At 45.3% G+C, this 12,415-nt stretch overlaps 1 protein-coding gene across 1 annotated transcript in view; it reads right to left on the bottom strand.

Moving 5' to 3' along the window:
* LOC142657459 (uncharacterized) overlaps positions 1-12,187 on the bottom strand; it is a 116,519-nt gene extending 104,332 nt beyond the window's left edge. The window contains exons 1-3 of the mRNA XM_075832491.1: positions 12,178-12,187; positions 11,778-11,875; positions 5,405-5,517 (exon numbers count right to left, since the gene is read on the bottom strand). Of these exons, the coding sequence (XP_075688606.1) occupies positions 5,405-5,517; positions 11,778-11,875; positions 12,178-12,187 (221 nt within the window). The remainder of the gene's footprint in view (positions 1-5,404; positions 5,518-11,777; positions 11,876-12,177) is intronic.
* Between the last annotated feature and the right edge of the window lie 228 nt (positions 12,188-12,415).

Genomic DNA, 12,415 nt, shown 5'->3' with positions numbered 1-12,415 from the left:
TGTTCACACGCAGAGTCAAAAACGTCTCAAAATACGGAGCTGTTTTCAAGAGAAAACAGCTCCTGATTTCCAGACGTTTTTTGTGCCACCCGCTATTTTCGCTGCGTTTTTCACTGCATTTTTTACGGCCGTTTTTGGAGCTTTTTTCACTAGAGTCTATGGAAAACGGCTCCAAAAACGTCCCAAGAAGTGTCCTGCACTTATTTTTTGTGGACGTTCTTTTACGCGTAAAAAACAGCGTGAAAAACGCTCTGTCGGAACAGAACGACGTTTTCCCATTGAAATCAATGGGCAGATGTTTGGAGGCGTTCTGCTTCCGATTTTTCGGCCGTTTTTCGGGCATTTACGGCCCGAAAAACCGCCGAAAATAGGCTGTGTGAACATACCCTTACAAGAGAGAGAGAGTGTCATAAGGCTCTGTTCACATCACGTCAGAGTCCTATGTTCAATGTATGCTTCGGGAGAGCTCCCGGCATATACGCCGAATGTATATATACACGTAGGTCCTCATTCACTCGGCGTATGCCAAAAGTGGATGTGACAGTGGTGCAATACTTTGCACATCCGCTACAAATGTAACGGCACGTGCAAGTATGAATGTAGAGGAGAAGCATGTAAACAATGAAGAGGCTGTGGAGCTTTCTCCGGAGGTAGCTATTGCCTCGGAAACGCAGCTGTCAATAACCTGTACCTTTACATCCAAATGCTGTAACCTCTTGTGCATTTGGACGGATAGGTACGTCAAAATATGCCAAGGGGTTAGGCATCATGCACTCGACCGTTTCAATTTTGCAGACCGCAAAACACAGATCCTAGTGGCTTCCTTGTGCTGTCTGTTTTTTTGCAGACCCATACACTAGAATGGGTGAGATGGACCTGGGTGAATAGGACCTGTTCTATAGCTTGGGGGACGGACACACGGATCCGCAAAATAATGGATGTGTGCATGGCCCCATAGAAATGAACAGTTCAGTGTGCAATATGCAAAAAAAAAAATGGATAGGACACTGAAGAAAACAACGGTCATGTGCATGAGCTAACTTTACATGTTGTGTATTTGTTGCATATTTTCGTTGTGGAAGGGTGAAATCTGTAGCTAAATCTTCAGCAAAATCTGCTGTAGGGTCAGTTCACACAGAGAGTTTTTCGGCTCTAATTTTGTTGGAATCAGCGCAAAAAATAGTCCGAAATTTATTTCAATGGGATGCAGAGGCATTTTCTTTTCTCAGGCGGCATTTTGCCGCTGACGGAAAAAAAAAAGCGGCATGTCCTTTCTTGCCGCGGTTCCTGCGACTGAAATTCAGTTCCATTTATCTGAATGGATCTTGCAGAAATTCATGCACCTGCTATAGAAACAACCCAATTCAGATGAATGGAAATGACTTTCAGGCCTCATTTACACGAGCATGATATACGTCCGTGCGACGCGCGTGATTTTCACACGGGTCGCACGGACCTATACAAGTCTATGGGGGCATGCAGACAGGCCGTGAGTTTTGCGCAGCATGAGTTCGCTGTGTAAAACTCACGACATGTTCTATATTTCGCCGTTTTTCGCGCATCACGCACCCATTGAAGTCAATGGGTGCGTGAAAACCACGCATGCCGCACAGAAGCACTTCCGTGCGAACTGCGTGATTCGCGCAACAGCTGTCAAACTCTGAATGTAAACAGAAAAGCACCACGTGCTTTTCTGTTTACAAACATGCAAACGGAGTGTCATAATGTAAATCACGCAGCCGCGCATCATACACTGATGACACACGCAGCTGTTAAGTGCCTTTTGCGCACGCAAAACGCAGCGTTTTTTGCGTGCGCAAAACGCACACGCTCGTGTAAATCAGGCCTCAGTCTGACATATTTTCTGTAAATCCACCCTTGGAGTCATTTTCATGTGCTTTTTAATTGCTGTGAAAACCGCAAGGTAAAACCTGCATGCATTTTTTAGCCATGCGGTTAGTAGTGGTGAATCACATTGAAACCACGTGCTCCACCTGTAATAACTGAAAGTCCGAAAATCACATCACAAAACTGCTGGGATTCACGATAAAGCGCATGCGGGTTTTACCATGCCTTTTTAAGAAGCACAGGAAAATCACCCGAAAACTGCAATAAAAACATGATCAAGACCTTGTGGAATTCCAGCCTTAGGCCCCATGCACACGACCGTATTTTTTCGCTCCCGTAAATACTGGCGTAAATACGGGTCCTTTGTCACCCGTATTTAACCCATACTTACGGACCCGGGTCTGTAGTCACCCGTATTTATGGACCCATTTTCTCTGCTTCTCTTTACACGTAGGGAGAGATATTGCACTGCACTAATCGGCAGCACCTTCTCTCTATCCAGCACTGATAGAGAGAAGAGGCTGCTGATCAGTGCTGGATAGAGAGAAGGGGCAGCCCCTTCTCTCTATCCAGCACTGATCACCAGCCTCTTCTCTCTATCCAGCTCTGATCGGCAGCCTCTTCTCTCTATCAGTGCTGGATGGAGAGAAGGGGCAGCCCTTTCGGGCAGAGTTTCCGCAGCGGAACGCAGTGATAGAAAGAAAAAGAAGTTCATACGTACCCCAGCCGTTGTTTTGGTGAGGCGTCCCTCTTTTGACATCCAGTCCGACCTCCCTGGATGACGGGGCAGTCCATGTGACCGCTGCAGCCTAATGTGGTGTGATTTTTCATATGGAATATACTGCGGGTTCCAGGTCGGACACGATGCATGATTTTTACGCAGTGTATCCCACCCGTGGGAACCCGGCCGTACTGTGCGGAGATGCTGCGTGTTTGGCCCATAAACTTCAACGGAGAGCATAAATTCCGCAACAGATTTGTCTTATTGCCGTTTTTACACCATTTACGCAGCAGAATCAGGGTATGTGCACACAGTAGCAGGCTTTTACGTCTGAAAAGACAGACTGTTTTCAGGAGAAAACAGCTGCCTCGTTTCAGACGTAAATGCTCCTCCTCGCATTTTGCGAGGCTTCTCTGACAGCCGTAAATTTTGAGCTGCGCTTCATTGAGTTCAATGAAGAACGGCTCAAATTTCGTCTGAAAGAAGTGTCCTGCACTTCTTTTGAGGAGGCTGTATTTTTACGCGTCGTCGTTTGACAGCTGTCAAACAACGACGCGTAAATGACAGGTTGTCTGCACAGTACGTCGGCAAACCCATTCAAATGAATGGGCAGATGTTTGCCGACGTATTGTAGCCCTATTTTCAGACGTAAAACGAGGCATAAAACGCCTCGTTTACGTCTGAAAATAGGTCGTGTGAACCCAGCCTCACAGTAAGGGCAGAATCAGACGAACGTTGCGTTTTTGCGCGCGAAAAACAACGAAGCGTTTTGCGCGCGCAAAAACCATTTGACAGCTGCGTGTGTCATCCGTGTATGATGTGCGGCTGCGTGATTTTCGCGCAGCCGCCATCATAGAGATGAGGCTAGTCGACGCCCGTCACTGTCCAAGGTGCTGAAAGAGCTAACTGATCGGCAGTAACTCTTTCAGCACCCTCGACAGTGAATGCCGAACACAATATACAGCAACCTGTTAAAAAAAAAAGAAAAAGTTCGTACTTACCGAGAACTTCCCTCCCGGCCGTTGCCTTGGTGACGCGTCCTTGGTGACGCGCCTCTCTTGACATCGGGCCCCACCTCCCTGGATGACGCGGCAGTCCATGTGACCGCTGCAGCCTGTGCTTGGCCTGTGATTGGCTGGAGCTGTCACTTGGACTGAATTGTCATCCCGGGAGGTCAGACTGGAGGAAGAAGCCGGGAGTTATCGGTAAGTGAGAACTTCGTTTTTTTTTTACAGGTTCATGTATATTGGGATCGGAAGTCACTGTCCATGGTGCTGAAACAGTTTAACTCTTTCAGCACCCTGGACAGTGACTATCTCCTGACGTCGCGTACCGGAATTTTTTTGCCGGGTTCGGCCAAAACGAGTTCGGCCGAACCCGGTGAAGTTCGGTTCGGTTGTCCGGGTTCGCTCATCTAAAAAGACACTCCGTTTGGATGTTTGGAAACAGAAAAGCACTTGGTGCTTTTCTGTTTACATTCATCCTTTTGACAGCTGGTGCGCTGTTTCAGTCGGTTCGCACGGAAGTGCTTCCGTGCGACCTGCGTGGTTTTCACGCACCCATTGACTTCAATGGATGCGTGATGCGCGAAATACGCGGAGATATTGAACATGTCGCGTTTTTTGCGCAGCTGACAAACGCTGCGCAAAAAGCGCGGACTGTCTGTACTGCCCCATAGACTTGTATTGGTCTGTGCGTGGCGCGTGAAAACCACGCGGCCCGCACGGACCGAATACACGTTCGTGTGAATCCCCCCTAAAACCGCTGGAAATCCACAGGTGCACATATGCTTTGTATTAATCAATGTTTAACACTAAATCCGCAGGTAAAACCACTGCGGAAAAACCACATAGTATTTGCAGTAATATGAGCAGGACAAACATACTATTTGGTGCAGATTTATGTGGCAGATTTACCAGTGTTTTTCTGTTGCAGAATCTGCAGTGTATCCTGTGTGGGAACATAACCTAAGGCCGGGTTCCAACAATACGAATACGCTGTGTAAAAATCACGCAGTGTATCCAACCTGGAATCCGCAGTACATTCCGTCCGAAAAACCGCACTTGACGGAATTTCCGCTGCGGAAATCAACGGTAAAAGCCCCTCCTTTCGTAGTTGCAATTTTTTTAATTTTTGCATCCCCATTGAATTGAATGGGGAAAACCCGCAACGGATAATCAACAAAAAAGAAGCATAAATTGCCATTCTGTGGAATTAGGTTTCACACCGCAGGTCAATTTATTATCGTTTACGTTGCGTTTTTTTTCCGCAGCGTGGTCATGAGATTTTCTAAATCTCATCCACTTTGCTGCTACTGTAAATGCTGCGGAATTTCAGCACACAATTCTGTTGCGGAAATTCCGCAGCGTTTATCCTACATGGGAACACGGCCCAAGGCCTCATGCACACGGCCGTGCCCGTAATCACGGCCAGCGTAATCATGGCCAGCGTAATCACGGCAGCCCACATTTTTAGCCTGTTCTCCCATACAAAGTATGGGAGCACGGCCCGTAAAATGCAAAAGATAGAACATGTTCTATCTTTTACGGTACAGTTCTATGTCACGGACACCTATCCGTAGCGATAAGGAAAGGTGTCCGTGGCCAATAGAACTGAATGGGTCCGTAATTGCGGACCGTATTACGGTCCGCAATTACGTCGTTTTTTTTACGGACGTATGCATGGGGGCCAAAGGTGTATTCACACCCTGCGGTTTTGCTGCGCAACCCAAAACCTCACTGAAAAACGCAGCCATGCGCAAAAAGGCGTGGCAAAAATGCACCGTGTGAATACCATCTGATAACAAATTCTGGATGTAATTCGTTTAGGAGATACCTCATGTCAGGTGTTGGAAACTTTTGAGCATCTTCAAGCTGAGATTTGTGAACTTGTAGCTCCTCTTCCAGCCTGCTCCTTTTTCTGATCAAATGTTGAAGCTCATTCTTTAACTGTAAAATGTTATGTTTTTACGTTTAAAAAACACATCTCAATGAAAATAAATTGTTTGTTTTTTTTACATTTTAAAGTTTATATATAATTTACATAAAAAGCTCAGCAAACTTGTCAATTCATTCATATATTTATTTTGCACTGAAGAAGCAGGGGAAAAATTTATAATTAATATTAAAAATAATTGGAATCCAACTCAAAATATCAGACCATCGTTGTAATGTTAATTCACCCAAATCATTTTTGATAACATTTCAATATAAAACCTTTCTAGTCAGAAACTCCTGTCCGGCCGACAGTTATTTCTCCCGACTTTCCTATAAACATGCAAGCTGGTTCAGCCTGATTCAATTGCAAGAGGGGCATAAGTTGCTGCCAGCCACCTCTGGCAGCAGCATATCTCCTGTGGGAACTCCCTGTTTCTTCTTTCCCCCCAACATCTGATATCGGGGGAGATTCAGGTGGCCCCCATACACATTAGATTTATGGCCAATCCTGACGAAATCGACAAACCAATCTCTAGTTGGATTTGCTGTACAAAATGTGTCTTATTTGCAAGTTAATAAAAAAAAAGTGCTTAAGCCAAACTCTACACCAATGTCTTTGAAAGATTTCTGTAAGGCTGGGTTCACACGACCATGTTACGTCCGTAATGGACGGAACGTATTTCGGCCGGAAGTTCCGGACCGAACACAGTGCAGGGAGCCGGGCTCCTAGCATCATAGTTAAGTACAATGCTAGGAGTCCCTGCCTCACTGCAGGACAACTGACCCGTACTGTAATCATGTTTTCAGTACGGTACAATAGTTCCACGGAGAGGCAGGGACTCCTAGCATCGTACATAACTATGATGCTAGGAGCCCGGCTCCCTGCACTGTGTTCTGTCCGGGACTTCCGGCCGAAATACGTTCCGTCCATTACGGGCGTAACATGGTCGTGTGAGCCCAGCCTAAATATTCAAATCTCAAGTGATACACAGGGAAAGGACTCAAAAGGTTTAGAGGAGTTCCCAGTGGCGTAACTACTGCCGTAGCAGCCGTAGCCGGCACGGCCGCCCCTCCCATGGCCGGAGGCTCCGCTAGCAGCCGCTATGGCTGCTACAGCGCGACGCCACTGAAGGAGTTGTTCCTACAAAAGACATGCATCCCCTATCCACAGGATAGGGGATACATGTGGGATCGCTCGGACACCCAGCGATAAGGAGAACAGGGGACCAGCGCTCCTTTCATTTTTATTGAACTGCGCAGACCCCGGAAGTCCGAGGTTTGTCATGGAGAACTTCGGGAGACTTTCGGTCCCCCGGACTCCTTATCGCTTCCAGCGATCACACATGTATCCCCTATCCTGTGGATAGGGGATACATCTCTTTTGTAGGACATACTATAGGCTGTTTTTTTTTGGTGGGGGTTGTGGGCTGCATGGCGTTACCTACAGGGGGGGGGGTTAGGGCTGTATGGCGTAATCTCAAGTGGGGGTTTGGGGCTGTATGGCGTTATCTTCAGGGGGGGCTGTCTGGCATTATCTACAGGGGGGCTGTATGGCGTTATCTGCAGGGGGGCTGTATGGCATTATCTACAGGGGGAGGGATGTATGGCGTTATCTGCAGGGGGAGGGCTGTATGGCGTTATCTACAGGGCGCCTGTATGGCGTTATCTAGAGGGGAGGGCTGTATGGCGTTATCTTCAGGGGAAGGCTGTCTGGCATTATCTATGGGGGGCTGTATGGCGTTATCTGCAGGGGTCTGTATGGCGTTATCTACAGGGGGAGGGCTGTATGGCATTATCTACAGGGGGAGGGCTGTATGGCGTTATCTACAGGGGGGCTGTATGGCGTTATGTACAGGGGAAGGGGTGTATGGCATTATTTACAGGGGTAGGGCTGTATGGCGTTATCTACAGTGGGGCTGTATGATGTTATCTACAGGGGGGCTGTATGATGTTATCTACAGGGGGGCTGTATGATGTTATCTAAAGGGGGCTGTATGGTGCTATCTATAGGGGCGCTGCGTGGCGGCATATATAGGGAGGCACTATCTACAAGGGGGGGCTATGTGATACCCAGGGGAGGGGGGCCCAGTCTTTCCTAGTTACGCCCCTGAGAGTTCCCCTATGGTTTTGTGGTTTTATATCTATTTTATGTTGTTTTGCTACTAGAAGCAGAACGACGAAAAAAAACAAAAAAACGGAACTCCCGGATCCATCACTTGACAGACACTAATTGGGCCTGACAGAACTCTCTGACTTTAACCCTTTCCCGCTGAAGCCAGATTTCAGATTTTAATTGTAATTTTTTCCTCCCAACCTTCCAAAAGCCATAACTTTTTTATTTTTCCATCGATATAGCCCTATGAGGGCTTGATTTTTGAGTTATGAGTTGTAGTTTTTCAGGGCACCATTTATTGTACCATATAATGTACTAGGAATTAGGAAAAAAATTATTTGTGGGGTGGAAAATTTAAAAAACAGTGATTCCTCTTATTTTTACGGTGTTCACCGTGCAATTAGAATAATATGTTAACGTTATTCTGCGGGTCAAAACAATACTACATTTGCTGTATTTTTTGGACTATAAGACGCACCTGACTATAAGACGCACCCAGGTTTTAGACAACAGAAAATAGGGGAAAAAAAATCATATTTTACTACTTTTACAAAGGAATAACTATTGGTTAAAAAAAATAACTGTTCTGTTTCACCACATTCTGAGAGCCATAACTTTTATATTTTTTCATCGATTGAGCGGTGTGAGGGCTTATTTTTTTGCGGGACAAGCTGTAGTTTTTATTAGCACCATTTTTTGATACATACGATTTTTCTATAAATTTTTTATTTCATTCTTTGTAGCGCTATGGTGACAACGACTCTGGGGTTTTACATTTATTTTTTTATGCCATTCACCGTGCGAGTCAAATAAAGCTATATTGTAAGGGTCTGTGCACACGAGAACTGTCTTTTACATCTGAAAAGACAGACTGTTTTCAGGAGAAAAGAGATGCATCGTTTCAGACGTAAAAGCTCCTCCTTGCATTATGCGTGGCGTCTTTGACGGCCGAACATTTGAGCTGTTCTTCATTGAATTCAATGAAGAATGGCTCAAATTACGTTTCAAAGAAGTGCCCTGCACTTCTTTGACAAGGCAGTCATTTTACACGTCATCGTTTGACAGCTGTCAAACGACAACGCGTAAATTACAGGTCGTCGGCACAGTACGTCGGCAAACCCATTCAAATGAATGGGCAGATGTTTGCCGACGTATTGTAGCCATATTTTCAGGCGTAAATCGAGGCCTAATACGCCTCGTTTACGCCTGAAAATAGGTCATGTGAACCCAGCCTAATAGTTTCACACTTTTACAGATGCAGCAATACCAATTTTTTTATTTATTTTTACATTGTGCTTGGGGAAAAATGGGAAAAGCGTCTTTTTTTTTTACTTTTAATACATTTTATTAGTTCCCCTAGGGGACTTGAACCAGTGATCATTAGATCGCTGGTACAATACACTGCAGTACATGAATGAGTTACGAAAACAGCGTAACTTGCTTAGCTACGCTATTTCCGTAACTCCCATAGTAGTGAATGGCAGTTACAGAAGCAGCGTAGATGCGAGCTATGCTGTTTCCATAACTACTATTCAGTTCTATGGGAGTTACGGAAACAGCGTAGCTCAGCGAGTTATGCTGTTTCCGTAACTCAACCATGTACGCTGTCTTTGTAGCTACTGAGTTACGGAAACAGTGTAGCTCGCGGTGCTACGCTGTTTCCGCAACTCCCATTCACTTCTATGGGTGTTACGGAAACAGTGTAGCTCAGCGAGCACTCGGCTGTTTCCGTAACTCGACCATGTATCTAGGAAGTGGCCGGGAGACAGCGGAGTCTGGTAAGATAGAACGGGACCCGCATCTAACTGACATTTATGACATATCCTGTTAATATCCAAAAAATAAAGTATTTGAAGCAGCACAAATCCCAATATCAGGAGCGGTGTCACGCTGTAAAATCAGACAAACCCAGTCTGATGTAATGTAATCCTCAGAAAAAGCATGGTTGAACAGCAGCACACATCTCCCAAATTTCAATCAATATGTTCTTTTATTGGTCAAACATCCAGTAAAAAATGGCAACGTTTCGACCTGTGACAAGTGGAGGGAGGCTTGAGAAAGACCCTCCACTTGTCACGGGTCGAAACGCTGCCATTTTTTACTGGATGTTTGACCAATAAAAGAACATATTGATTGAAATTTGGGAGACGTGTGCTGCTGTTCAACCATGCTTTTTCTAAGGATATCCTATGGATATGTCATAAATGTCCTTCATTGGACGACCCCTATAAATACCGCTGTCGCTATTGACAGCAGCATGTAACTGGTTAAACGGACAGGAACAGTGCCATCACTGTTCCTGTCTGCTAGAGCAGCGTGTCAGGTGTAAAACACAGCTGACACCTGCAGTGTATGGAGAAGGCTCAGCGCGTGAGCCCGCTCCGATCCAAACATCCTCCCCTCCCTGCTCCATGATGTGCCGGCACATCATGGTTCGGGAAGGGTTAAGTAAGGAGCGGTCAGGGAGCCCGGCGCTGCCGGATCCCTTGACTGCAAACTATAATGCGCAGGGACTTTTTAGCAGGATTTATTCTTGCTAAAAACTGCGTTTTATAGTCCAAAAAATACGGTATTTTGTTTTTTATATTTTACTACTTTTATAAGGAAAAAATTTAATTTATTTTTTCGCCAAATTCTGAGAGCCATAACATTTTATTTTTCCGTCGATTCAGCAGTCATTTTTAATGCTACCATTTTGGGGTACATGCGAGGTTTTGATCACTTTTTATTATTTTTTTGTGAGAGATGAGGTGACCAAAAAAAAGGCGATTCTGGTGTTTTCGTTTTTTTTACGGTGTTCACTGTGCGTGTCAAATAATGTTATATTGTAATAGTTCAGACTTTTGTTTATTATTTACTATTTTTATAATGCTTTACGAGGAAACTGGGTTAATTTTTAACTTTTAATATTCTTTTTGTACATAAAAAAAACCTTTCACTGATTTTTTACTTTTTGTTATTAGTCCCCCTAGGGGAGTTGAACCAGCAAGCGTTAGATCGCTTGCACTATATACTGCAATACTAATCTTTTGAGGTATATCGTGTTTCTGACAGGCACGTATTAGGCCCTGCCAGAAGCCAGAGGCAGGGATTAATAGGAGTACAAAGATGGCAGACCTGTGGGCCCTCATTAGGCCCCCAGGCTACCATAACAAACATTAGTACTCCGTGATTGCGTTGCGGGTGGCCAATGGGCTGTCAGAGGGGGTTGCAACCTCTTTCTAATACATTAGATGCTGCTGTCACTATTGACCGCGGCATCTAAAGGGTTGAATAAGAGTGAAGTATCGGCTGTAACATACAACTGACACCCACGTTGTACGGAGCGGGCTCAACCTGTGAACCCGCTCCATACTTCCCCTACCCGGCTATAACGTAAGTATACGTCATACGTCAGGAACAGGTTAGGCTCCATTGCGGAAAATCCACAGCGTTTTACAGTAGCAGCAGTGTGGGTGAGATTCCAACAAATCTCGTCCCCACACTGCGGTATATATCCGCCGAAAACACTGCACATAAATTGACCTGCGGTGCGGTTACTTCAATTGCAGCATGTCAATTAATTCTGTGGATACGCAACTTTTCTGCTGCGGGTTTACCCATTGAATTCAATGAGGTGCTTAAACCCGCAACAAAGCAGTGTGTGTTGCGATATTTGCGGCGGAATCACCGCGATGCCCAGCAAAAATCACAAGTTAAAAAAAAGAATAATAAAGTTATACTTACCCAGAGTTCCCTGCTTCTTCTCCAGTCTGGCCTCCCTGGATGACGTTGCAGGCCATGTGACCGCTGCAGCCAATCACAGGCTGCAGCATCACATGGCCTGCAACATCATCCCAGGAGGCCGGACTACGCGCCGAGAAGAAGGAGGGGGTAAGTATGAACAGGGTTTTTTTTTATATTCCGGTGCCGCTTAGCAGCGGAAATTCAGCCTGAAAAACGCATCACAATGTAGTGCCATTTTCAGCATGGCATTTGCGCAGCCTAACACAGTGAATACTTTGTGTGTGTTCCTACCCTAATAACAGTTTTTCCTACTTAGTCAAAAAAGTCACCATCTAAATTCACTCCTTACTCAATTTAGCCTTGAGTGACTGAAAAAAGTTTTGCATACCAATTGTTTCAACCAAAACATTGTAACCAGAAAACTGATCTTTACCTTCTGCGCATCTCCCTTCTTAATTTCATCACTTCCATCTTCTTTAGGTTCTGTGAACTGATTTGTTTTCTTTTCAGTACTGTTATTGTCACACATATCTAAGAATGAATATCAGAAGGTTATTAATATAGGTGAGCACATGACTGCAGGATCAAACTATTCGTACAGGTTTTTTTTTGTAGTCTGTAATCATGGAGTCCCAAAACAAATTGGTTACAAAACTGCACACAGACTCTAACTTTAGAAATGCCACATTTTGTGATATTTATCACATTATTATTATTATTAGCGAGATGGCCGCACTGTAGTCTCGCTCCGTTCTAGATCCATGCAAAGCGACGTTTACAGTGGCACCTCAGCACCCTAAACTACTGGTACAGTGCCTACTTTACATACTTACCTGCAGCCATGACCCGCCGCTCCAGGAAAGAACCGCCAAAGCACTTGACTTATTTTTTTCAGACACAGAGCCAGCACAGCATTGGCAACATCTGCCTGTGCTCTCTCGCACTGGATCTGACTGAGGCCGTGCTCGGCCTAGTAGTACAGAAGCTCTCTCCCTCCTCTGGCTCCCGCGGCTCCTCCGATTCCTCAGCAAAAGGGGATGCTCCAGATCAGGCAGACCGAGGGTACCCCAT

The sequence above is a fragment of the Rhinoderma darwinii genome, chromosome 7 (genome assembly GCF_050947455.1).
Source record: "Rhinoderma darwinii isolate aRhiDar2 chromosome 7, aRhiDar2.hap1, whole genome shotgun sequence".
Taxonomy (NCBI): domain Eukaryota; kingdom Metazoa; phylum Chordata; class Amphibia; order Anura; family Rhinodermatidae; genus Rhinoderma; species Rhinoderma darwinii.
The sequence above is the reverse complement of the archived record's forward strand: the minus strand, read 5'-3'. Positions and strand labels throughout refer to the sequence as shown.